General features: G+C 52.9%; 1 protein-coding gene across 5 annotated transcripts in view; it reads left to right on the forward strand.

Moving 5' to 3' along the window:
- SPATS2L (spermatogenesis associated serine rich 2 like) overlaps nt 1-26,585 on the forward strand; it is a 137,704-nt gene extending 111,119 nt beyond the window's left edge. For all 5 annotated transcript variants that reach the window (XM_084893219.1, XM_084893217.1, XM_084893216.1 and 2 more), the window contains 5 exons: nt 12,832-12,890; nt 19,273-19,382; nt 22,124-22,226; nt 22,583-22,788; nt 25,635-26,585. In XM_084893219.1, the coding sequence (XP_084749345.1) occupies nt 12,832-12,890; nt 19,273-19,382; nt 22,124-22,226; nt 22,583-22,788; nt 25,635-26,027 (871 nt within the window). In that variant the 3' untranslated portion in view covers nt 26,028-26,585. The remainder of the gene's footprint in view (nt 1-12,831; nt 12,891-19,272; nt 19,383-22,123; nt 22,227-22,582; nt 22,789-25,634) is intronic.
- Nucleotides 26,586-27,546: the final 961 nt, after the last annotated feature.

The raw sequence follows: 27,546 nt of genomic DNA on the forward strand, positions 1-27,546 counted from the left end.
TAATTGACAAAGTGTAGCCATGACCTCGGATTACCTCTCCCCTCCAGCTGCCCGGCGGACTTTTATTTTTTATTGTTTTACTTTATTTCCTTAGTAAAATGAACATCACATGGGTCACGGGACATCTTGAGATTTATAACAGATTCTCGGAGTGTTTCACTCCTGACGAGCTAAAAGCTTGGGGCCAGGAAGTCAGCGCCAGCGCCGGGGGGAAGTTGTATATCTTTTCTCTGCTTGTAACTCATATTGTGTTTTAAACTCGGGGGGTGGGGGGAGCTCCCTTCTGAGTGAGCTCTGCCAGGCAGCGCTGCCCTTTCACAGTGACCTTCGGGACAAAGCAGCCCTTTTCCTCCGAGCCGGAGAGGGAAAGTGTACACCAACCATGTTCTGCATGTTCTCGCTACCCAGTGAGTAAGCGCCCGCTTGTTTTCTGATCTAACCTTTAAAAAAAAAAAAAAAAATGACTCCAAAATGTAACGTAAATGTTAATTAAACATAAAACCAAAGTGGTTTTTAATCAGCCACTTCCATGCATTTCTGCCAAGCGGAAAGGCGCTGGCTCTGGTCCAGGCCTGAACGGGGCCTCCCCCTCGTTGTCTGAGAGAAGGGGTTTAGGGGCGGTGGTGCTTTGGGGAAACAGTAGGCCACAGAACTGAAGAAGGCAGTATACATGTGTGTGCTTTTTTAATTAAGCTTTGCTGTTGGCGATGAAATGGTGAACAATAGACACGAGCGAGAACTTGGGAGGCAGCACCATCCGTGTCACAGGGTCGGAACCTCAGGATTGCTGTGGGGCAGGGCCTCTGGAGGGTTCTGGAGAGTGCTGTTTCTGAGACAGAGGGCAGCTCACCGGGTGCCTGGGCGACGTGGATCCAGCCCCTGTGCTCGCTGGGTCTAGTTTAGAAACAAACTCTAGACGTTTACTCTGTTACCCACGTGCCAGCCTCAGGGGGTGCATTCTGCCTGCCTGAATCCCCCCCGAATTCTGCGGGAAGCCACGGGAACGGCGCTGCTGTGCGGCGGGGAGAAGCCACCTATTGGCACCTGCTCAGGACCGCGGGGCCCACAGTATGAGTGTGAGGAACCACACGCTTGTCTTTCCCAGCCTGCGTGTGAGCAGTCTTCCTTGGATGCCGTCGGGGGGAGGAATCCATTGCGTTGCTGAATTCTGATGGCAGAGTTGGCCTTGGACTGGACACAGTTGTCCAGGCTCAGGGGCCTTGCAGGGATCCCTGCTGCTCCCCCAGGAGGAACTGGAAACTGGAGAGGGGAACAGGGATGGCTAGCGCTCTCACCACGCGTCTTGACAGGAAGTGAATGTTGCAGCAAGAGCATCTGTGTGAGAAGTCCCATCGGGAACTAACATGAAGCAGTTGGCTTCTTGTCTGCACGCTTGGCCCCCTACCACAACTGGAAAATATTCATTCCTTGGGATTATAGCTGCCAGATTTAATCGCTCTGTGTGCGAACGAGTCCAGCTTCCCGTCGCAAATCTCCCTGTGTGTGTGTGTGTGTGTGTGTGTGTCCATGTGGATGGTGAAGCCTTAAAATGAGCAGTGAAGCGCTGAGGAAGGAGAGTGATGCTGATAGTCGGCCATGTGCTGGGGGAGGCAGCATTCCACGGCAGAGCTGTAGGGACTCTGATGAACAGCAAGGGGGGGGGAGTGTGTGCTGGGATGGGGAAGGTGGAGAGTGGGAGCTGGGGGGACTGCAGCTGAGGCTGCTCGGGCCCCGATGGGAAGGGGGTCCCTCGCAGCAGGCCGGAGCACAGGGGCCAGGACCCCCTCTGCACTCACATTGACTTTTTCCTGAAGCAGCGCCAGGTCTGCTCAAGGAGAAGGGGAAGTGGATCCGGAGTCCCCACTCTGCTGGCCCCGGGCCCTGCCCACTCCCCCTTTTCTCCACCTTGGAGCTTCCTCCCTCGGCGAGGTGCGGGGGGGGGGGGGGAGGGGGGGGGGGGGGGACACGGACCTCCCACTGCCCCTGCAGGCCAGGGCTCCTGCCCCCACACCAACTCCAGGGTGGAACTCCCATTGGGCCCATCCCCCTTCCCTTCTCTTTTTCACCCTGAACTCTCTCTTTTTTGTGTCCCTGGTAACGTCATCCTTCCGATGCCCAGGTGTCATCCCTCCAAAGTGACTTATTTGCATGTTAACAAGTGTTATCCAAATCTACGGAGACTCGCCCAGCAGACGGATAGCTCTGAGTGTGAAAACTCCGGGGCGGGAAAGGCCATATTCCGCTCCGTCCATCTTCTTGGGCCTCCCCACATCCCCCTGCACAGGGTCCTCTCGTCTGCCGGCAGCTCTGGCCGGAGCCCAGCACACACACACAGCCCGCCCTGGTGGTCCACTGACCAGTGTCTCCACGGTGACACCTATGTCCTCTTCCTGGGCTGGGAGCTTGGGGAGTCCTCACCCCCACCCCCACCCCAAGGGAACAGCTCTGCAGCCCACTGACCTGCATTCCCGGGGCCCTGCTCCTGGTCCCCAAATACGGTCAGACCCTTGGCGGACACAGCCTGGGAACGACTTCCGTCTGAGTCCAGATAACACCCTTTTTCTCTGCCGGTTTAGCACATCGCAGACTCCTTCCTCGTTGGTTGCTTTCCCCCCAGGTTCCCCAAACTTCTAGCTGCTCCTTGGAGAATGCCCTGGCGGCTTCCCACTCAGTGCTGGGAGCCCAGCCGGGGCTTTCCTGTGCCCCGGGGGATTTTCTTTTCTCTCTTTGTGACTAAACAGAGCCTGGGAGACGGTGCCTATAAATTAACAGGGACTTCTCTCCACCCCGAAGTCTGTGTGCGCTCTGTGATTAAAACTCCTGGTGCTTCGGCCATCCTGGGCTCCGAGACGCTGACGTCGCTGGTCTGAAGTCCACCCAGCAGTGGGCGTGTGTGTGTGTGTGTGTGTGTGAGAGAGAGAGAGAGAGAGAGAGAGAGAGAGAGAGAGAGAGAGAGAGCGCTCCAGGGGACTCTCTTGTGCGTCTGTGGCTGAACTCCGGCTGAGAGTCCAGCAAAGGGGCGAGTGTATCTGGGGCCCAGCAGTGTTCTCCGCGGGTGGATTCTCCCAGGAGACAGCGTGTCTGGGGATACTTGGGATTGTCACCATGGGCCGCTAGTAGGCAGAGGTGAAGCACGCTGTAGGTGTTCCAGAATGCACAGGACAGCCCCCCTCCCCCCAGTATTACAAAGGATGATCCCTCCCTCGACATCCACAATGCCGAGGAAGCCTGCGCCCTGGAAAGTGTCTTCTGGCACCTTCCCCTCGGCCCTGCCCTGCTGCCGGTTCTGCCCTGGCTGGAGGCCTGGAGGCCCAGGTTACTCCCTCTGCACACCCTGAGTCCCCGCCCGCCCCGCCCCCAGCTGCCCTCCCAGTGCTCCGCTGTGCTCCGCTGCAGACCAGAGGGAGGACGGTCCTCTCTGGTCAGGTACAAGCCCAGCGTAACACGGCACCACATCTGCTCGGATCAGCAAAAGAGGGATTTCATTTTCCATATCGCCCTAAATGTAAACCTCCTCGCTACGCATTGTAAAGGTCAAATTACATTTTTGTCGTCGTAAGGCCAGAAAACCAGTTGTATGGAAGTGGAGAAGACTGAGGGCTTTGCTCTTTGGTCTGTTTTTCATTATAGAATTCAGCTCCATCCTTAGGAGGAAGGGGAGACGTTGAGAACGGACGCCTGTGGCTAATGACAGGCAGTCACTTCCATCGGCCGTCCTGTCTCCTCTGGAGTCTTTTTCTCGTTCCGCAGGAAGACCACGCGGCCACCGCAGTGGGGCCGGGACGGGTGAGGGTCGGAAGCGGGTGACGGTGAATACAGCAGGGAACGCCTCTGTCCGGGCGTGGCTCTTCCCTGCGGCCTCTGCCCGGCCAGGCAGCAGGGTTGCCCGGTGCTCCTGGGCACACGTGGCATCTGTCCAGCTCCTCTCACGCCAGCGACCGGGGCAGCCTCGGTGCCGGCCCCGGTGCTCCCCTACGCGAACGGAAGCAGGCCTTTCTGTGTGTCTTAGGCTTCGGCGGATGTGGAACACACACTTGCCCTCCGTTTAATCGCCTCCCTTCACTGGGAGAGGCGTGGATGGTGGCGCTGTGCATACTGCGGTGGGTGCACGGAGGGGACGTGAGTATTGGGTGGAACAGGTCCTGTGTCCCAGGAAAGATGTGGTGATCATCAGCGAAGGTGGCGAGTGTTGACGGAAGCATGGATGATGAGTAGAGACTCCGCATAAAACTGTGTGGCTGAGCCCTGCTGGTGTGGCCCAGTGGTTGACGGTAGACCTATGAACCAGGAGGTCACTGTTCAATTCCCAGTCAGGGCACATGTCCGGGTTTCAGGCTCAATCCCCAAAAGGGGGTATGCAGGAGGCAGCCACTCAGTGATTCTTCTCTCATCGTTGATGTTTTTTGTCTTGCTCTCTCCCTCCCTTTCTCTCTCTGAAATCAATTAAAAAAAAAAACAAAACATTTAAAAAAAAAGAGAGCCCTAACCGGTTTGGCTCAGTGGACTGAAAGGTCCCAGGTTCAATTCCGGTCAAGGGCATGTACCTTGGTTGCGGGCACATCCCCAGTAGGGGGTGTGCAGGAGGCAGCTGATCGATGTTTCTCCCTCATCGATGTTTCTAACTCTCTATCTCTCTCCCTTCCTCTCTGTAAAAAGATCAATAAAATAATATTTTTTTTAAAAAGTTTAAAAAAAACAAAAACATAAAACCATGTGACTAAATAGTAAGTATTGCTAGTGTCCCCACCAGGACCAGAGTGGTGTGTGTCCAGCAAGAAAGCTTTCCTCCGCCCTCTCCCACAAGGATGTTGGTCATGGGATTGCCGCCGAAGAGCTGAGGGCAGGAACCTTTCCAGCCGCTGGGCAGTGTTATGGGATCATTTGACATCAGCCGTGTGTTAGATGATGGCTGTGCGATTGCCCACACCTTAAGCCAAGCATGTCATGAAGACAAAAATCAAGATTTTGCATTATATTTTTATGGTATTTTTTTAAGACATTTAATAAAAGGTCTCTATGTCCTTTTGCCCTGGACATGAATACAATCTTACCATCGATCAAAACCTGTATGAACCGGACTTTCCTTCTCGTCCTGTGATCTTCCTAAGTGCACACCTGCCTGTGACCTGTACAAAGCACTGCCCATGCCTTTTCCCCACACCAGCATTCTTGACCTGCCCGCATCTCAGAAGAACACACCAGACAGAAATGAACACACACCTGCAAAGGATACCGAGAGGCAGGGGCAAAGGAGGCTAATAAGTATAGTTATGCCCACATGGCTGCATTGCCTCACTCTGCACCAGCCCCATAAGCAGAAGCCGGCTCCAGGACCACGCTGACGCCGCGGGAAGGAGAATCACACGCCACGGAGGAGCTGCAGGCGCCTGGGCCTCTGCGTCTAGGCGAGCCACCGAGGTGCCGCGTGTTTCCAATCTTGCCCCATTTGTGAGCGTGTCGTTCTAAACAGGTGCTGCTCGCTTTTCCTATTTCCTTTCCTCCCCGAGGTTTTTCTCTCGGGGTTGGATGTTCCCCCGGGGCCCTGCGAGGACTCAGGGAATCGCCCAGCGTGAAGGAAGAGCAGATTGACAAACACAAAAACTCCGGAACCAGCCTGTTCAGCCTCGGCCTCGTCCCCAGGAAACCAGCCGGAAGAGCACCTCGTACTCGGAGCCTTTCTGAGCCTCACGGGGAGTCACCGCCAGACGTCCTGCCGGCTACACCCTTAGCTGGGAAGTGGCTTCCCGTTCAGCGCAGCCTTCCTTTAGAATAATAGACACACACACACACACACCCCACAGGGGTGGATTCTTCCTTTTATTCTTCCTTCAGAATAATAGACACACACGCGCGCACACACCCCTCAGAGCCGGAGAGCAAGCGGTTAGTCCTAATTTCAGCTTGAAATCTGAAAAGATTTCTGACCCTTTTCAGCACATGAAGGCTACCAATCGCATAGCTTGGTAACAAGCTCCTTGAGTAAGAATTGTTCGTTTCACTATAGAATGGAAATATAAAAGGGGAACTGAGCTAATGGTTCTATCTTCACAATCCCAGAGTACGTCTTATTTTTAATCTTGTAGTATAATCCATTGTCACTGGGAAATAAGACAAATGTGTTCTTCTATATTAGTATAAATGCAAAATACATTATTCATGTCACAATGTCTGAATGGACCTTGGAGTTTATTTCTGTTTATTCGATGGGGGTACAGAAGTGAGGCCAAGGCCTCGTTTTGGGCAGTTTGTAGCTAGGCCAGCAGCAAATCGTAAGACTATATAAAACACCCGAAGTTACTCTAATAACATTCCTTGTGAGTATGTTACGTTATTTTTCCAGTGGCTGTAAACCTTTGGTCCTCAGTAAGCCAGTGGACTCTCACAAAAGTCACATGTTCAAGGCTTATCAACAACTTAACCTGGAGGCATGAGGTGTGGAGTTAGAACAGCATTTCAGTCCCATCCCCACATATTCTCGCTCTGAAGATGGTTGAGTTTCTTCACATCTACTCAACTACACAACAGGAGTGTTGCTGTCACTTTCTAGGGCGTTTGTGAAGATTCGGGTACGAGACACGCATTTCTTAGATTATTCCAGAAAACCTCCAGCCTGCACGTGAGACAAGTCCCATCTGAGTCGGTTTCTTCACTTCCAGATGAGCATTTGGCAAATTTCTTTCCGCCTAACCCAGGACACTCGGAAGGCTGTCTCCTTCTCCTCTCTCTGTCTATTGAGCGTGCTGTGGGAACCTGGAGATACGGATGTGTCTTCACTTTTTGCAGTTTACTGCTCAGTGTTGAGAGAAGTAAGGCAAAGGGACCCGGGTTCTGAGTGGCCACTGCTGCCACCAGCCCAGCTCTCCTTCCCCTGGCCTGTCTCCCATGCCTTCTCTCTCCCTCCTCCTCCTCCCCTTCCTTCCTTCATCCTTCCAGTAGATAGATGAATGTGTGACCAGCTGGTGCCTCTCAGATGTTGGAATCACAGGGGGTCTCAGAGCCCCATTCATTCCCAGAGTCCCCAGCCTGCGGGTGCGGGGCCCGGGGATATGCATTCAGTGGGGACCGTCACCGGGAGAACATTACTCACGATAGAGGGATGGGGGAGATCTCTTTCCTAAAACACGTACCAGGCCCTGTGGGAGCGGACAGACAGGATGTGTAGCGTGTGTGGCAAAGCTGTCCTGGAGCGTGCGTGGGGGAGGGCCAAGCAGCCACGGCTGTTCCCTCGGGCCCTGAGTGGCCAGGTGCCGAGAGACCCCTGCAGAGAGAAGTCTGCTTTCTCTCCCACGGAAGTAGTTTTAGGGGTTTTTTGTTTTGTTTTGTTTTGTTTTGTTTTTTGTTTTTTCTGAAGGGGATGGTGGTAACGCGTACCATTTTTGTAGCTATGGAAACCGAGACCAGAAAGTGGCTTCCCTTGAATAGGGATCACCGTGGAAAGAAGCAAAACTAAGAAGTAATTAGCAAAGCTAAGAAATCCTGCTAAGCAAAATCACGTGTAAAATTCTACAGGGAGGTGCGTAAAGGACTACAGGTTTTCCTGCTGAACGTGTGGAATTCACAGAGTTCACAGGGTGGTTTTGCAACTCCCAGAAACTGTAAGGAGAAAAGGGGATCCCTGTGTGTGTTTCCCAGTCGGCGTGTCTGTGCGGAGGGGCTCCGTGTGTCCTGCGTGTCGGGAGTTGGTCCTGGTGGGACATCGGCGTGTGTCTCCTCCCGGAAGCGCACCTCAGACAGCGTGACGACATGTCCATGGGCTGTGCTGCCGGCCATCGTGGGCCTCCAAGGAAAGCATGCGGACTGGGGGGCGCTCACGTGAACAGGTCCTATTGCCTCCGATAAAAATAACGGAAACCAGACAGGCCGCCTGGTTGGCAGGGCGTGCGTTTGAGAGCGCCGTGTGCAGGCACCTGTTGTCCGTGCCGGGCTGCCGTCGTCCTGCCCTGGGAATGGAGACCTGGCCCGGGCTGCTGCGCCTGTGCCCGGGGAATGGGTCAGCGGAACCCTCGCTGGCTTGGCCCTGGGCCCTAGAACGTGTGGCAATACCTGAGGAGACGGCCTGGACAGGGCACCCTGGCCCTGGGCACCCCCAATGTGTACGGGGGGGGGGGTTGTCTGCCCCTCTACCCCCTCCCCCCCCACACCTGGAGGGGAAGTCCTGTCGCTTCAGGGAGAGGAGTAGGTGCCTGAACCTGTGAGCAGTGCTCCCTCCTCCCCTACCCCCCACCACTCCTCCTCACACACATACACGGGGTGTGCTCACCGCTGGCCCAGTGGTGAGGAGGAGCCCCGTGGGAGGAGGAGGGTGCAGCGAGAGGGAAACAGGAGTTCTTTACACAATAGGGATCCTTGCGGTGGAGTATCGCCCACCTGCGTGCTGTGTGTAGATGGTGGGGGCCAGAAGGCGGAGGCAGCATCAGCGTTCCCCAGCCCCTCGCCCAGCAACGAACACAGCCTCTTCCCTCGATGGCGGAGGGGAGGGGGGGGGCGGACAGGCCTTCCTCAGCCTGCGGGGCTCTGGCTCCTCCCTGTCTCCTTCCAGGAGCTCTGCTGGCTCTGCTCTGCTTGTTGGCTGCGGGTTCAGGAAGCTCCAGCCCGAAGCACTTCCTTCACAAGGAGGTTCTGAAGCAAAACGGGAGAGGAGATGGGATGGGAGGGGAGGGGAGGGAAGGGAGGGGAGGGGAGGGGAGGGGATGGGAGGGGAGGGGAGGGGATGGGGTGGGGTGGGATGAGATGAGATGAGATGGGCCAGGCCATTTCTCCGCTGCAGCCCCTCGGCAGACACCCCTCGGCCCACGCCCCAAGTTGGGAGGGGCCCCTCTGAACCCCAGCATTTAACTCGGCTGCGGCTGCACACGGATGTCTTCACATGCCCTCTGAGATTCCGAGTTTGTGCCTCGGTGTTCCCAGCTGGTTCTGCCCACCAGCTCAGCAGATGTGGCTGCTCCTGTCCCAGCGCCTTCCTCCGGGAAGAGCCGAGGCCTGCCACGGCCACCCCAGCTGCCAGCCCAAGCAGCTGTCCGCCGGGGCTCCGTCCGGGTTCTAGAAGCGCCCTCCGCGGGGCAGGAGAGGGTCGCTCCCTCCTGCTGCAGTGCCTGTCCGGCCCTTCTCATTATTGTTGTGGGGAGCCCTCTACAGAAAGGAGTCGGGACGGCGGGCTTTCTTACAAAATGACACTTTATCTCCTCGATTAACTGTACCGGTAACAGCACAGGCCCCGCCCTGGGAATCTCATTCTCCTCGCACCTTATTGCTTTGATAATAAAAGCTTTTTTATGGCGAGGGAATAGAACGTTACTGTCCGGAGGGCTTAGGGAAAGCGAGGAGGCGTGTTTTGGAAGGTAAAGGGTGCATCGGAAGCCCGGGAGGCCGGCGTGGCTTTAGGGTAAGGTGACCAGACGTCCAGCTTTTGGGACTTTTTTAAAACGCCGCAGGATGTGGGACAATTTGTTAAAAATCGGGACTGCCCCGCCAAAAGCGGAACGTCGGGTCACCTTACATTAGGGGAGCTCGGTGCAGGCAGCACGCGGCCACGTGGCTGACGTCGGGGACCTCAGGGACTGTACCCACCCCCGGACAGCAGAGGGAGGTTCTGTGCGTCCGCCCGGCTCCGGCGACCCCTGCGGAAAGCAGAAATGTGCAGCATTCAGAGTCTCGGGTGATGAGTGGAGAGGGAGAGCACAGATTTCAATAATGTATTGCCGTCTCAATTTGGGAACAGAATCATTAACTACCTGCTCCGATTCGGAGCCAAACCCTGTGTGGTTTGGTGGATATCGGTGCGCTTTTTATTCATAAGTTTGTGTCTCCAATGATTAGATTCCGGCAGAGACAAAAATTATATAAATCGTTGCATACGCGTGATTTATGGGCAAGCGCTACAATATACCAATTAAGGAGAAGTTTCATTATTGATGCCACAGGAAAATGAATATGCCTTCTTCCCTTACATTCATCACTATCAAGCAGTGTTTGTCGAGCAGCTCACAATAGTCTGAGATCCTACGGCTCTTAAACACGCGGAGTTTGCCCGAAGATGCGATGATTAAACAGAGGCCTGACGGGGTGCTCGGGCTTAATGAGAGGGAGCGGGCAGGGCTGGGAGAACCATGCCATCCAGCCGGGGCGAGGCCCTGTGCCCGGGCCCCAGGGGGAGCAGCGAGCAGGGCACCTGCCCTCGAGGACGCTTACATGAGATCGCCCAGCAAGGCCTTGGTGCTCTGTTCGACGGGCCTGGGACTAGCACACCGCCGGGATGTGCTGGCCAAGACCAGCCCTCATTCTGAGGTCACTGAGGGCGGACATGGCTGCACAGGTGTACCCCGAAAGCAGGCAGGTGGCCTTGGTGCCTCCCTGTGGGCACGTGGTTGGTGACACTGTCTGTGACTTTCCTGTGATTCACCGGCTCTCAGATGGCCTTCCTCTCAAAGGCTCTCCCCCTCCCTCCTTCCCTCCCTCCGGCCTTCACATCTGGTAACTCCTCGTTCCTAGGGTTTTGCCCAGCATCTGGCCTGGTTCCGCCCTCGGAGCTGTCTGTCACCAGGCGGCCCTGCAGCGTCTCTCTGTCCGGTGTCTGTAAGATTGAATAGGACGTGCGAACGGCAGTGGTGAAATTTTAGGTGCGGCCAGATGCCACACCACCGGGCCCTGTGGGCACCTGGAGGCTCAGACAGTCTTCCTCTTGGCCCTTCCTGTGGTCTGGCGCTCAGCTTGGTGCAGCAGCCACCAGAGGACAGGCTGGCCTCCACGGCCTGGCCCCGAATCCACCTCCCACGGCTGTTCTTCCCTCCAGGCCTGCGGCCTTGAAAGCAGAGCCCAAGAAAAGGACCGGGCGCCCCTCTTGCGGTGCCTGAGGGAGGGCCAGCGGGAGCTCTCCGGCCAGCAGCCGACCCTGGTTTGCCTTCAGATCCTGGGTTCGGACGAGGGGCCTGACTCACAGATTCCTGGCTGCCTGTATCCACGGGAGTGCTGGACGCAGTCGCACAGAGCAGTGCTTGAATGACTAAGACACCGAGGACAATGTTTTGGTGAAATACTCAGAGGAACAGAAGCGTGGTTTGGTGGCAGCTCCACAGGCTTTTGCACATCCTCATGTGGGCATGAGGCAGATTCAGAGTGTTTTGTGTGCAGCCTCCATTCCTCCAGTGGCTGGCCCGGAGGCTGGAGCTCACCGTTGTGTGAGGGCCCAGCTTTGTGTCCTATGCGTCAGACCTGGGGGGAGGTCCTGTGCCCCAGGCTTAATGAGGTCCATCTCCTAAACCCTCTGGGCGCGCATAATGATATTAACAGATTTTATCAACAAAACTGGCTATGACTGTAGCTGGCCAAGAATTTGCAGAGGCTTTTCCTACACTCTTCTCACCCAACACATGCAGGCTGCATGGTCTGTGGCCTCAGGGGGTCAGGGGGTGGGGACTTTGTGAGGCTGTCTGGATACACCCAGTCTTGTACCTCGTGCATGCGTTTCCTTACGTGGTGTACTCTGCGGGCTCTCAAAACCTGGAGACCAGTCAGAAGCCTTGTGTTTGGTTGAGGGTCGGGGAGCCCTAATATCCCCTTCTTGCCATCAGCATTTTCTTTCCTCTTCTGTTTCTCACTCTTTCCCAGTAACTTTAGCAGGTCCTCTCGCCTCTTCCTCTCAGCTCTCCCAAAAGAACGTAGTCTCCCCAAGGATGGCAGTAATTTTATTTTCATTCACAGCAGTACTCATACCCTTGCCTGGTACATGGCAGGCACTCGGCAAATATTTGTTACGTGGATGAAGGTTTTGCTAGACTCACCCTGTTTCTAGTGCTGTCTGTGGCATATTCCTGTGCAGCCGTCCCAAACCCAGGCCACCCGCTGCACACCACTGAGGAAGAGGAGGGAGGACAGGTTACCTGCAAGTCTCCCGTGACCCGCCAGCCAGTAGTCCGCTGGCCTCTTCCCGCTCCTGAAGGCCCAAGCGGTGTCCAGGACTCCTTTCCGTGCCCAGTGGAGCAATGTTATTGTGAAGATGCTTGAAACGCTTTCTCGGGGGCATGAGAAGGCATAGACTCATGTGATCGAGCATGTGGGTGGATTGACCCAGCCCGAATTTCTCAATGTGCATGGCCCTCCCCTCACCCTCCACTGCCATAGTCTGGGAGAGTGAAGCAAAGAGACCCTTGAGAACTTACAAGCCTACATGACCCATGCACCAGATTTTAAAATATGTGTTATACTAGAGGCCTGGTGCATGGGGGGTGGGGAGTGTCCCCTCACCCCAGCCTGCACCCTCTCCAATCTGGGACCCCTTGGGGATTGGGCCTAAGCCAGCAGTCATTCATCCCTCTTATAATCCAGGACCGCTGGCTCCTAACTGCTCACCTGCCTGCCTGCCTGCCTGCCTGATTGCCCCTAACTGCTCCCCCCCCCCCACCAGCCTGATCACCCCTAACCACCTCTGCCTTCTGGCCTGGTCACCCCCAACTGTCCTCAGCCTGTTGTTTGTTTGTCCATCTGGTTGTTTGGGTCGTGGCAACCCCTGGCTTTTTATATATTAGGATTGTTGTGGAATTTGGTAATTCGTGGGGCAAAAATACTCCCCAATTCAAATTCAAAGCTGCGCCATCTGTAAGTCTGAAAGGCCTTTTTCTAGTCTTGCTGACAATGACTAAATCAGCAGATGTCCCCGCGTCATCCTCGGGCACGTCCCTTCCACGTTGCCTCATCTCAGAAAAGCAGAGTGTGCCGCTGGCGTTGTCACAGGGAAATAGTTAATGAAAATAATCTTTCTTTTACTTCCAGTGCTTATTAAAAGTTCGTCTTTGATTAAGCATTCTTTGCTTTTGTTTTTGTTTTCTTTCTCCCCAGCATCATTGACAAGGAAGTCTCCTTGATGGCAGAAATGGACCAAGTCAAAGAAGAAGCCAGTAAGTACACCCCAGTCGGAAGCTCTCTGTAGGACGGACTGCCTGTGATAGGGATTCCAAGCTGGGTCCTGAAATCCACACGGTTTTCTGGCTCTGGAGCTCCGTAACCTTGGGCAGTACATCACCTAGCCCCTGGGAACCTCCGAGCCTCCTGTGCGAAGGGGCGTGGCAGCACCCACTGTGCGGGTGCAGAATAGGCGCTGGGCAAGTACCAAGTGTGGGCAGAGCCATTTCAAGTCCAGGGGGACTTTGGTGCATATAATGGGCTACTCCTAGTTGTTGGATTTAAAATGACATCAATGTTCGTCTTAAACTTTAAAACATGACTTTTAAGCCTTCCCAACTTACAAATCTTGCTCTACAACTCGCACAGTCCTCTTCACTTGGTCATTTTTTTTTTTTTTCTTTAGGTTCAACTAACCTAAGTCCAACAAATTTAATTTCCCTAAAAAAACAAGTCCCATTTGAAACTGAAATTCCTCTTTATTTTAAAGAACACTTATGAATTTAATATATCTGGTTTATTATTTTTTTTTTAGCACATCAGGCATCTGACCAGGAAACTCACAAACCTAATGGGCAAAGCGCCCCAAGCTTGTCAGCAACTCTTGTAAGATTAGCAGCTCAGACTCAGAGATGCACTCAGTGAACTTTTCTTGACCCGCTCCAGCCCTGTTCACAAACGTAGTCCAGTTGGCTGACACCTGCCTACGTGACACCTCCAAAGAAGATGAATTGCTTGTTTTAAATTGAAATCACAAGTGAGATTGCCCAATGGGCCAGACACTAAACAATGAACACACTCAGACAATCTTCATCATTGCAAAACTTTGCCTAGTATTAACACAAAATATTTGTTCCCTGGGTTTGATTTATTTTGTTCTCTTCTTACTCTTTTCTAAACCTTTCCACTGCGGTGAGGTCCCGGGACAGCCCGGAGGGCAGACTTGCCGTCTCAAATGGGCCTAGGCTCGTGGGTTGGAAATTCCAGCCGAGACAAGATTGCACCTTCAGATCCAACACAAGCCCAAGTGGACCCAGGGTGGGGGGAGGGAGGAGCTTCCCTTAGCATTGACTGCAGCCTGCTCCACTCAAGGGAATCCTGAGGCCATGTTTTTAAGCTGGGATTTACTTTCACAATGCCTGTCTCCTGAGCATTTTAACTTCTTCATCTTCACTGAAATTTCATCTCGTGAATTAGATAGATGGCAGTCTGCCTCCCCCAGCCGAGTTTCGGCTAAATGCCTTTACCTCTGACGGCAATGCGTTTCTTTTACCAGCATGAAGGATCAGGCCGGATCCTGCATTCTTCTTACATGTTTCTCGCCTGGCCCGTGTCCATCAGTCCGTAGTCTCTTTATGGAAAATAGCTGTCGTTAGTTTTCTTACCCAGCTTTCCTAAATAATTACAAGCAAACTTCCAGGATCTAAAGGAGAGCAGGTTTGATGAAATAAAGCTAAGTGTGGTCCAGGGTCAGGCTGTGGGATAGTCAGGTCGTCACACAATCCCTTTGACTGAGACATTGTTTTATGCTCCCTCAACCGGTTGGTTTCCTCGGTAAAAGTAGGTTTCCACATGAGGGGATGTCTCCTGGGTCTCAGGTAGAGCTGGTCCTCCCTTTTCCGTTTCATGCCCAATTGGTCACAACTCTAAGAGCCGCCACAGACACAGATGCTCCTCTGGAACCCAAACACAAAGCTGCTGGCACATCACTCTCTGAGAGGCTAGCAAAGTACCCCCGATTTCATGTGCTTCTTCCTCTTCTCGGGACCACGTGAAGTGCCGGACCTGAGGAACTGGGAGCCTCTCTGGAGAGCACCCCATTTTCACAGCTCACTCGGTCGGGAAACGTTTGCAGCGTGCTGCCCCGAGTGCGAGCATGTGAGGCTTGTGGGAGCTCTCAGGCCACTGCTCAGAGCTGGGGGAGCCGGTTCCCAGGCACCAGAGGCAGTTCTACCATTTCTCGCTGCGTGACCTTGAACCATTTTGTTAATGTCTCAAACTCTGTGGTTACACATTAGAAAGGGAGGAATAAGATTAGTATCGAGGCCCAACTGGGGTGGCTCAGCGGTTGAGCGTGAGTCTACGAACCAGGAGGTCACAGTCAGGGCACATGCCCAGGTTGTTGGCTCAACCTCCAGTGCGGGGCATGCAGGAAGCAGCCGATCAATGATTCTCTCATCATTGATCTTGATCTCTTTCTCTCTCCTTCTCTCTCTCTCTCTCTCTCTCTCTCTCTCTCTCTCTCTCTCTCTCTTTCTGGCATGCAGCAAGCAGCCGATCAATGATTCTCTCATCATTGATCTCTCTCTCTCCCTCCCTCTCTTTCTCTCTCTCTCTCTCTCTCTCTCTCTCTCTCTCTCTCTGGCATGCAGCAAGCGGCCGATCAATGATTCTCTCATCATTGATCTCTCTCTCTCCCTCCCTCTCTTTCTCTCTCTCTCTCTCTCTCTCTCTCTCTCTCTCTCTCTCTCTCTCTGGCATGCAGCAAGTGGCCGATCAATGATTCTCTCATCATTGATCTCTCTCTCTCCCTCCCTCTCTTTCTCTCTCTCTGGCATGCAGCAAGTGGCCCATCAATGATTCTCTCATCATTGATCTCTCTCTCTCTCTCTCTCTCTCTCTCTCTCTCTCTCTCTCTCTCTCTCTCTCTCTCTCTCTCTCTCTCTCTCTCTCTCCCTCTCCCTTCCTCTCTGAAATCAATAAAAACATATTAAAAAGAATAGTATCTATCTCAAATAGCTATTGTAAAAGTGAAATGAGAAAATCCGTGCCAAGCGCTTAGCTCTGTTAGCAAAGGGCAGCCCGGCCCCTCCTGGACGGTTGCACGGTGCAGGTCAGGGGCCAGGCGGCACTTCGGGTGATAAGCCTGGGTCAGCTGTGTCTTCTCCACACACGGAAGCTGGGAGACTTCTCCCCTCAGGGTACCGAACCGTCTTCACAGCCACCACCTTGAGCTTGCTTGTCTGTGGCCTCGCAAGTACTTCTCAGTTCCTGCACACGGCAGAAACCATATTCCCTCAATTATAACACAAGCTCCTAATATCCCTCATGGCACCTAACACAATATGAGAAGGCTGTAGGCACTTCCTAATATTTGTTAAACAAACCATTGCAATTCATTCAGTGTCTGTAGGCTGCGGGACCCAGTATCAGTGAACACTGAGGTAATTACAAGCAGAGCAAGTGTCTTCTAGATGAATACATCTCGCTTTATTAATAATATTCGTCGTGAGCTGTTCTTAAAGGTGCGGTACTAACCACTTCTCAGGGTTACTGCGTGTGGCTTCCCAGTGGCCTCCCGAGGTGTGGGGGTATCACACTGTGCAGACGCGGGGACCAGGCTGCTGCAGGGCGGGGGCCCCAGGCTGTGCCCGTGTACCAGGGGGCGGAAGGCCCACAGGGGCAGGCTCCTGGAGGGCCAAGTCGGCCAGAGATGTGGGAAGAAAATGTTCTATTAATAGGAACACAGACACATCGTGAAATGAGATGCAAAATTCACAAGAATTTTTTCAGAAATACAAAAGGATTTCAAAGAATCTTTGTGCCTGAAGAGCTACTTCTGCCCCAGCTCCCCGCGTCCCAGGGTTTCAAGGACACTCCCCCCGATTTGGGGTTTTATTTAAGAAGCCCTCAGCATGTTCCGAGGCCCAGGCAACAGGAGCAAGCTTCCAGTGTGTGTCAGGACCCTGAAGGAATGTGTAAATCCTGTTGAGAAAACGGCTTTCAGCACACCGGAAGCTGCTCACAAAGGTGCCTAAGCAATCCGAGCCGAGCCCTGCGTGCGGGGAAAACCTAACGCTGTGGGAACCGTCCCCTCCGCACACGTATCAAAGGAGGGTGCTTTCAAAACACACTTGTAATTCTATTTTAAATTTTTAGGATCAATGAATTTTAGGATCCGATCTGATTTTGTTTTTTTGCTTTTTACTTGTGTGATTGAAGTTTTTGAGGTGAAATAAACGCCTCCCCGCAAAGCATTTAGCTTTAGATCTCAAGTTTTAAGGCTTTCTCCTCATGGAAGGCTTTGAAATGTTAATGAGGCTGTATGTGAAACTCATCGCAACAAGTGCTGATGCAAAACTTGCCTTCCCTTGCACATCTACAAGAGGGTCAACAAAGACTCTCTTGGTGACCTTGCACCTGCATTCCTGTTTTAGGGCCCATTTATGTCTATTTCTGCAAAATCTTTTGTTTGGTGTGGATGCCCAAGCTCTACCTAATCAGAAAGAACAATTGCCCCTAATTGTCACCAGTCCCACAAACGATTCATGAAGAAATGTGGATCTGCTTAACTGTCATCACTCAGGGTCCGCTGATTCTGTGCTAGCTGCTTGTCAAGTCTGGGCCTTCAGAGTTTTTTAAGACTTTGCATGAAGAAAGGACTTTGTTTCATCTTCTCACTCAAAAATAAATTCCCCCGTGTCCCGTCCGTAGGTTGAATTATACTGGCAAACACATAACCAAAGGTATGAATCCTAGGCATTGTTGGGTGGCCCCTGTGGAAAAGGAACCTCTGTCCTCTCTGCATATTCCTTTTAAGTAACGGACTCATTCATTCAGTCCATTCAGCCAACATGTGTGCCAGCCCCGAGGTGTTATGGGTGCAGATAACCCCACGTGCAGTCTCCGCTGTGACGGAAGATGCCTGTGGCAGAGGCGGGCAGGTGACATCCATTGGCCGACAGGGCAGGGATGGGCCAAGCCCGGTGAGCGCCGAGCTCCACCTGAAAAGGGCAGCAAGCTCTCAGCTGCAGCCAGAAATTCCAGTTAACTGAGGAGAAGCCAGCAATCAGCTCTCACACGGGCTCCCCTCGTTTTCCAATGTGGGCAGTAAATTTGAAAAACTAACTTGTCATGTGCTGACCAAACCAAACATGTGTGGCTCTGTAGCCAAAAGTGAAAGTGGGCCACCTTTTCGTGTCCTCTGGCCTGGCTGGGGAACCTGGGACATGGTGCGGGGATACGCTGTCTATGGTCAGACGGAAATCCCCTGTATTCCTAAAGGCCGCCAGGCCTAGACCCGCTCGGCCCAGCTACCTGGTGTAAGCGGGAGGCGGGGGAGTCCCCGTGAACAGCTAGCGCATGATTAAAGTGGTTTGGCAGATGGTAAGGCTTTAGTTGTAGATTTCTTATGTTATTGCCATCTCGGCATAAAGAGATAATGTTTCTCTGTCTGAAGAACGGCTTCTGATGTGCAGGAAGTCTTCTTAACTCTGGACTGCCTCTGAGCTTCTGGGAGGTTTGAAGGTTTTTTTTTGACATTTACGGAGTGAGAACTCTCACAGTGAGAAGCCACCTTGTTTAGCTCTGCGTGTGTGCTGTGAATCGGGGCTAAGGAAGCAGCTGACCTTCGTCCCACCTGGAATGGGATATGACGTGTGCAGAGGATCTTGGTTAGATGGGCCTCTCCTTTCTTACAACTCAAAATGTTTGTCCAAAGGAGGGAGGGCATATCTTATGAGGCTTGAATTAGAGAGCTTCAAGTCTACTTGTTGAAAGATCAGACTTCATATTAAATCTCACCCCGTAGGTTTGTGCTCATTGCTTTTGAGTTTCATGATCTTTTGGGAAACACACACACACACACACACACACACACACACACACACAGGTTATCTTGTGGGTTACTACATCTACTGGAGCCGTAGTCCATCTGACAGATGTGTGAATGTGGTGCCAGCGAGGCCCCGGTGTCTCCTCTGCGTGTGCAGAAGCTTCGGAGTGCCCACCAATCCAGCTCAAAGGGGCTTTGACTCGCCCTTGAGATGTTTCCATGGGGATACCAAAAACAAAGACAGGACACTCTGGTCTGGACCTTCCCTCTGATTGCAGAATGGAAACATGTCTGCAGAGCGTCAAAAGAAAAGGCATCTGTAGCTCCCAGAAATCCAGTCGAGTGAGCCCTTTATGTCATCCTCCAGTCACACAGCTGGGTGCCCCGGGGGTGTGTGAAGGTTCAGGAAGGCTGGGGCTGTTAGACTGTGACAGGACAGCACCCAGAAGCACGGGTTTGGCTTACTGGACTCCTATCTCTGTAATGCCATTCATAAAGGATTTCAATAAGTGTCCTTTTTTTTTTTTTTTTTTTTTTTTAAATAGCTGTTCTGAGTAACGCACACATTGAAAAGCCCAAATTAAGTCAGGGAGACCAGATGCCAGTGAGGGAAATGGAGAAGACTGTGGGTGTGCAGTGAGTCAGAGGGATCGTGTTGGTTTGGGGTGGGTGGGCCAGGACATCCAGGACGGGGTGGTTGGTGGTGAGCACCAGCGCAAACCCACGTCGGTGACCCCTCTGCAGAAGGAGAATGGACTCCAAGAACTCGGGTCATGTCCTGTGTCTTCATCGCTGGCCCTAACGCATTCCCTCTCACTTGGCAGTGGAAATCCTGACTGCTCGTCAGAAGAAGGCGGAAGAACTGAAGCGGCTTACTGATCTGGCCAGTCAGATGGCAGAGATGCAGCTGGCCGAACTCAGGGCGGAGATCAAGGTCAGTTCCCAGCGACCGCAGCCTGGGCCCCGAGCTCTGAGCCCGAGACCCGACCCCATCACGTGTGTGTGCGTGTGTGTGTGTGTGTGTGTGTGTGTTTGTGTGTGTGTGGCCCCTGTAGAGCTGCTGTCTGAGGACCCGGCGTCTCACACCCAGCTCCCTTTCGCGGGGCTGAAGTCGAGAACAGGAGGCGGAAGAGCCTTCTAATCACTATATGGTTGAATGGGTATTGATAGAGAGGGCGTTAGGAGCTGTTTTCTCAGCTGGTGGGGACCGGCCTAAAGACAATGTGTTCAAATGTGAATTACAGCTGGGACGGCGTGTTATCTTCACCTTATGTAACGTGTGTGTGTGTGTGTACATAAATACACCATGTGAACACACTAAGCGTGAACTCAGTGGAGCAGTAAGGATTCTAGAGAATACACAGTGTGTGGAGACCTCTCCCCTATGGCCTTGCCTAGCTTAGTTGCCCTTTCGTTAAGGGCACCACCCCCAGGTACGTGTTCACTCGCTTTGAGGGGTTCGCAGCAGAACCCAACCCTGGCTAACCTCCAGAACACGTGAAATGGGAACGAGCGTGAGTGTAGCTCACCAACGCAGAGTGGGATCTGAAGACTCTCCCTGCAGTGAGGCAGAAGCCTGGGCAGTTTGGGTAACTAGGCAGCAGTGATCACCAGACACCCCTTGAGGCCCCATCAGCCATTGTGCCCCATTCGATTCAAGTCCCAGAGAGAGACGCTGACCGGCCTCTAGTGGGTCACAACCACCATTGAGCCCAGGAGGTCTGATTGACAGACCACCCCCCTCCAAGACTGTGGGTCTTTGAAACCATATTGGGGTACAGTTGCCAGAAGAAGAAATGGTTACCAGAAAGGCAAACACAAGTATCTACAATAAAATAGGAATTTACAACTTACAAGTTTCCCCTTATTCTCTTCTCACACACAAATATACCAGCCTCTGACCTACTTCTTGGAAACTAGAGTACTTTGAAGCTACAGGCTTTATAAGTAGGATTGTCTGCCCGTCTGGGCATGCAACTGGTTAGGCAAGTGACCCCCAGTCTCCTTACTTTGGTTGGGCATGAAAAGGAGCAGGAGAAGGACCCTAAGAGTCCTGGGAGGCTGTCGGTCTTTCTTTCTCAGCTTCTCTTCTGACCTAGGTTGCTCTCCACCTACTCAGTTGCCATGGCTTCCTAAATTCATCTTTGTGCTTCCACTGTCTCCCTCCAGCCTAGCCGTCCACCCTCACACGGGAGGTACAGCCCCAGAGCAGGTCTGATCTTCCCTCAGAGCCAACTCCACAGCTGGGCTCCGGTGTCTACACATCCAACTTCTCTCTCCCTCTTATTAGAGCACTAGAGGTCAGGTGCACGAATTCATGCACAAGTGGGATACAGCTGGCCCTGCCTCCTGGTTAAATTCCCCCTTGAGGGGACAAATTGCATATTAGCCTCTTATTATATAGGATGAAGTGAGGACTATGAAGTCACCAGCTTCCTCGTCTGTTGAAATTATTCATCTCTCGAGTTTTGTTTCTGCCCGTCAGAATCCCCCTGAACATAACATGGTTAATAACACAGGCTTTGGGCTGAAACAGACTAACTCCTGCAACCTCGGATAAGTTACAGATTCTTAGAGCCTCAAGTCCCCTCTATGTAAAATAGGGATAATAGTAGTACTGACTTCATAGCACTGTGATCAGTTGAAAATGAGATTATCTGTTAAGAATTTGGCCCATTTTTTTTTAATGTTCCAGCTCAAATGCTTCCCTTACATAACTCCCCCTCCCCTCAGTGGGAAATAATTTCTTCCTTTTATTTATTTTCTTCTTCTTCTTCCGCTTTTATATTCCTGAAGCACATCCACAGTCACCCGATGTTGAAGTTGGTGGTGTCTGTTTCCCTTGCCACGTGGTAAACTCTTTGGTAAACTCCAGGAGGAACTGAGTCGTAGCTATTTCTGCATTTCTCACTCTGTCGTCTGCACATAAATCTTCATTTCAAATGAATTGAAAAATAATCTTTTTCCCACTTCCTCTAACAGCCCTTGGAATTCTACCAAGACAGTTACTGGAAGCTACTCAGACTTCCTGGTCCCCTAGGAACACAGAGAAGGGTGGCCCGACTGGCAAGACTCAGGGGTTGAACATCGACCTATGAACCAGAAGGTCACTGGTTCGATTCCGGGTCAGGACACATGCCTGGGTTGTGGGCTTGATCCCCAGGAAGGGCGTACCAGAAGCAGCCCATCCACGATTCTCTCTCATCATGGATGTTTCTATCTCTCTCTCTCCCTTTCCCTTTCTCTCTGAAAATCAATAAAAATATAAAAAACAAACAAACAAACAAGAAAACAGAGAAGAGTGTCTAGGAAAGCATCACATATTTTCTCTTGAGGCATAGTAACACCTGAGCAGGCCATCGGCCACATCAGGAAGATGAGCTTGACCCAAAAACTTACAACGGGACATAAAACGCTGCAAGAGAGTGAAGGGTGAGTTTCCAGACTCACTTTGCCTGGATCGCCGTGTTGTCCAAGCCAGGCAGGGGGAAGACGGGGCCCACAGGTGTCCCAGGACAGGAAGGTGGTCGTGCTCCAGGCAGGTCCAAGCCAGCATGACTTGGAGTCCTCGCAGCCAACACCAGCTGCGGCTGCGCAGGAGCAGAAAGACGCCCGGTGAGCCCCTGTCATGCCCGTCGTGTGGCGCTAACCCCTGCTCTCCTCTCTCGCCTCCAGCACTTCGTCAGCGAGCGTAAATATGATGAAGAGCTCGGGAAGGCTGCCCGCTTCTCCTGCGACATTGAACAGCTCAAGGCCCAAATCATGCTCTGCGGGGAAAGTGAGTTGTGTGCCCTGGCCAACCCACCCTGTACCCCTTGAACCTGGAGTTGCCATGTCAGGCACGGTCCCCAGGGGGCGACAGTGAGGTCCAAGGAGCTTTAATGATGGAAGGACATGACAGAAGTCACAGGGAATGTCAAGATCTGAAGTCGGAGTCTCCCGATTCCACTGCCCATCCGTAGATCCTCCAGATTTACTGAGCAGAACGGGAAAGGTCAATGAGTGTAGACCTTTTGCAGACTTCCCTTAAGCAGAGCCAGATACACTGCCTCTCCCATCCGAACAGCCTGCTCCGAGGTGGAGACCTGGTCCCAGGGAGTGTCCTCCTGATAACGCCGCGCTTTCTCGTTGCAGTTACACATCCAAAGAACAACTATTCGTCCAGAGCCCCCTGCAGCTCCCTGCTGCCGCTGCTGACCGCGGCCTCTGGGAAACAGAGCAACTTCGCCAGGAAGTCCGCTCACAAGCCCTCCGAGGGCAAAGCCGCAAACCCCAAAACGGCCGGCAGCCTGCCCAGCACCGCGGACAGCGCTCACCAGGCCACACAGCCCAGCAAGCAGGTACAGGCTGGAGCGGGGCGCGGTGTGGGCCTCAGATCCCATAGACCCTGGTCCTCGGGGCCAGGAAGAAACCACTGGTCCTTAGAGGAACAAAACAGCAACTGCTGGACTCAGAGCTTCCTGGGGCCCCACCCGGCCCTCCCACCCCCAGCAGCTGGGCCTCCCCGCACCTGGCTGGCCCCAGGGCCTCCCCTGGAGCATCCAGTCTGCGTGCCACAGGCCCTTCCGTGTGGGGAAGTGCCTGTTCACGCCTGACACACCAGCAAAGAGCCTCCAGAGTCGGCTCCCCTCACTGAGTGCCTCCACCCCCGTCCCCAGGACTGGCCCTCAGGTGGAAGGGACTCGCGCAGACGTGGGGACAAGACGCGCAGTTTGGGAGGAAATGAGGGAGGAAATCCGGCATTTGTTTCTTCAGAGTCTTTAATTCCTGCTTGTGTTTAGTTTATCAGTAAGAGGCCAAAGTTAGTTCAAACTTCTCTCTCTTCTCTTGGGCCTTCAGTAAAGAGAAGGCATTTCAGAATGGCATCATTGACTCTTATCTAGTATTTCCCCCAGAAATACTGAGTCCAAAGGGTAGTCTTCCTTCTGCTTCTGCACTGTCCTTGAGAAGCGATTGCCTCTTATCACCAGAGAAGGAACAAGAAATAGGACTGGTCCTGACCAGTTTGGCTTAGTGGATAGAGCATCGGCCTGCAGACTGAAAGGTCCCAGGTTTGATACTGGTCAAGGGCATGTATCGTGGTTGCAGGCACATCCCCAGTAGGGGGTGTGCAAAAGGCAGCTGATCGATGTTTCTAACTATCTCTCTCCCTTCCTCTCTGTAAAAAAATCAATGAAATATATTTTTAAAAAGAAAGAAAGAAAGAAAGAAAGAAAGAGGACTGGATGGCACAGAAGCCAGGCCTGCTCTAAAGACATTTAAGATTTCCGGAATGCTGGTTTTCCGACAGGTGCCCTGTTGGGTTTCGTGGTCTCAGTCTTTCAGAATTCTCATCAATGACACTGACGGGCGTTTCTCTGGCCCTGAATGTCTTCGTGAACTTGAACATGGGGCTGGAACAGGGATCCTCTCACATGTGCACGGCTGTGCGGCCACGATCAGAACTGTTTTCCTCGTTGTTGTCTAATACACCTGCCCAGCTTGTGTTCTCTGCTCATTATGAAACCCCCGGTGAGAGGTCTAAGAGATAGTTTCATTCCCCTTTCACGGTTTCTTTAGAAAGAGGCCAGGTTAAACGCTGTCCACATAGATACTTTTCAGCTCACTGTCCTTATTGTTTTCAATAAAACACTGCAGGCGATGGCTCGTTTAAGTTGAAACGTACTTACATATCTAAGCTAGAACACTGTCCACGGAGCAACAAGGTCCCATGTTTTATAGTAATCCTTCCTGGTCCTCCCCCAGCCATGGTGCTCCCTACAGAGCGAGGCCAAGGAGATGTGCCTACCCAAACTCTGTGCCTCCCTACCAAAGGTGAGAAGACCCATCGTCCAGGCAGGTGGGGCTGGGCTGTCTTTGTGCCTTTGCCCTGAGCCCAGAATTATCGGGGCTGGGTCTGCCCTAAACCTCTACCACCCAGTCACACGGCACCAGTTAAGAACTTGGGGTACCTTTGTAACTCATACAGGCACACGAATAGAAGTTTGATTTTCAGTAAAAGTCTGCATTCACATAACAGCCTATCTGTGACCCTTGTCAGGAGAGAGTACGGGAAGTGGGAATGGCTTCGCCATTTTCTAACCGAAGGCCCGGGCAAGCCCCCTTACATGTACCTCCCTCCTCTGTGAAGTGGACAAGTACCAGCAACTACCGTACAGGGTGACTGTGAGGACCAATGGGAAGGACCGGCACCCTGAGCTCTCACTGGCCTCCAGGAGCTCCAGTCTCTTTCTGTTCAACAGCCACAGACATGCTGGCCCCTGCTTCCTCTCTGCTCATCCCTGTGTTCTTGTCTGCCCGTTAGCTGAGTGTGGCATTTTGCACTGCGGTCCTTGAAAACTTGTTGGCTGACAACGGCAGTGTTTAGGAAAAGAACTAATGGCCTCTGTAAAAATGCACATTACCATCCCAGCAAGACTATCAGATACACTTCATCCTTGTGTTCATCCAAGATAACATTTCTGAACTGGGGTATTTATTTTGAAATAAAATTTTTTTAAAAAAAAAACTGTTCTAGAGCAGAAAAAATACAAATAGAATTTTTCATTTTTCTTCATAAATGTAGTGAAAATTAATACATGTAGTCTATACAATCTGTGCTTAAATTTCCATCATCAAGGGTCATAATTGCCCTGCTTCCCATGTGGCCTGTGCTTCTGCCCTAATTTAAGCTTCCTTTGTTTGGCCCGGTTCTTAAATTGCCCATCTTGTACTTCTGTAACCTCTCTCTCTACATCAGTCATTTCCTTGGGGTTCCATTTACAAACAGTCGGTGTTCTCTTACGCTCAAGGGTTATTGTTGTGTTGATTTTTTGTTTTGTTTTTTTTTATTCTTTGAGGCATTACAAATAGTAGTACATATGTCTCCTTTTTCTCCCTTTGACCTCCCCACAGCCTCCCCTACCCCCCCCAGCATATGCCTTCACCTGCCCCCCCCCAGTGTCTTATATCCATTGGTTATGTTTATATGCATGCATACAAGTCCTTCCATTGATCTCTTACAGTTCCCGCCCCACTCGAGGGTTTTATCAGCTTGACTCAGAGGCATGCTGTCCTGTTCTGGGTGTAAATCAGCCATCCTGGGGCTTAGAGACGTGTTTCCCCGGTGTCAGCTGCCGCCCTCCGTTGTTGGCTAGCCTCTAACGCCTACCTCTCTCTCCTCTCCTTTCCTTTCCTTTCCCTGTAGAATACGTACAACAGCCAAAGACGACGGTTTAACCCACAGTACCACAACCGGCTCAACGCGTCCGCCAAGTCGCAGGGCGGCGGCCACGAAGCCGACCCGACCGTGAAGGGCAACAGCCGCCACGAACACAGGAGGCCCCCGCACAACGGCTTCCGCCCCAAGAACAAAGGCGGCGCCAAGAACCCCGACGCCCCTCTGGGGACCAAGGCCCCGGAGGCCCCGGCCCATCCGGACAAGCCCCGGCGGAGGCAGCACGCGGCCGACGGCGCCGAGGCCCGGCCGTTCCGGGGCAGTGTCCCCCGGGGGTCCCAGTGCAACCTCTGCCCCACGAGAATAGAAGTGTCCACGGAGGCCGCGGTCCTCTCGGTCCCCGCCGTGACCTTGGTGGCCTGAGCGGGGAGACGGGAGATCCCTCCTCCCTCCGTTCTGGCTCCCGGCCTCGAGGTGCTGACCCAGTTAGCTGCCAAAAGAGAATCAGTCCGAACAGACCAGCCCCGCGGGGCCGTGTCGCCATCCTCTCGTAATCGTTTTTACTAAAATCCTCATAATCAGCTCTAGCTTGCTTCATCCCTCCCATGGCTTTGCTTGCCCCGTTGATGCTTTTTCTCATGGAGACGCTGCGGCAGCCTGGCCGGGCGCGCCCGCTCCTCGGTTAGGAAGGTGGGCACGTGGCTGCGTGGCTCGTGGCTCGTGGCTCGTGGCTCGCGAGCGGTCAGGGCCCAGCCGACAGCCGGCGCCGTAGCAGTGGTGTCATCCGTCCGTTGGTTGGTCGTGGTTAGAGAGTTTGCTGTTGAAACCAGTCTTACCGATCAGACAAACATGATCTGCTGAGGACACGTGCGCTTTTGTAGAATTTAACATCTGGTGTTTTTCTGAAATATATATTATATTATATATATATATATACATATATTGCTTTATTTGAAACAAATTAAACTATGCTGCATTTGACCCCTGGCTTGTTTCTGTTCTTGAGGCCCAAGTTCTTCTGGAATGTGCGTGCAGTGCTTTCGAGAAAACCTGGGAGGCGGGAGGCTGTGGCACAGAGCTCGGGACCATGCTGCTCCTCTTGGGACACGTGTCCTGAAGGAAGCACAATGCCCGGCAGTGGCCCCTGCCAGCACCTTGCAGGCACCGAGACGGCGCTGACTCCATCGCCTGAGGTTCTGGGAGGCCAGTTGGAACCTTAGATGCCAGTCACGTAAACCTCAGCTGAGCCCAGCTCCATAAACACTGGTCCAGTGGCTGAGATGTCCAGGTTCCAAGTCGGTTTGGAGTCCAGTTTGACCAGGGCTCGCTCTGGATCTCAGGCCTCCTTACCACCTGCGGCTGACATTGTATTCAGAGTGGCAGCCAATGGCCACTTCACTCCTAAGACTCCAGTCCATCCACAGCGTCCACGTGGAGCAAGTGTCTTCCACAGGAGTCACCGCAAAGGCCTTGCCTCTCATGGGCCTAGATGGCTGGTAGGCTTGTCCCTAAGCCAGTCACCCAGGGGGAGGGAGCAGGGGAGAGGGCAGCAATGAGATGTGCTCATTGGCACAGGCTGTTCAGCCTCCCCTCCTGGAGCTGGGGTGTAGCCAGCTCCCCAGAAGCATATGGGGCTGTGTAGGGAAGGGCTACTGAGACCCCAAGCAGGGAGAATGGATTCAGGGCGGGGGAGGGGAGAAGGGAGTGGAGCGGGGAGAGGAGCGGGTAGACCCAAACCCCAAGTCCCTGTCTTTGCAGGGCAGCTCAGTTGGAAGTGCTTCCCAGCAAACTTGCACGTGGCCCACAGATTTGTTGGCCTCTTTCAAGTGCAAATGTTTGTTTTTGAGCTCTAACATTTTCTGGTTCTCTTCCACTGATCAGTTGGGCCTGCACACCACGCAAGCATCCGTCTCTTCCTCTGCCAAGTGCGGGAGCATGTTTG

This window comes from Pipistrellus hanaki (genome assembly GCF_964339955.1).
Source record: "Pipistrellus hanaki genome assembly, chromosome: 8".
Lineage (NCBI taxonomy): Eukaryota > Metazoa > Chordata > Mammalia > Chiroptera > Vespertilionidae > Pipistrellus > Pipistrellus hanaki.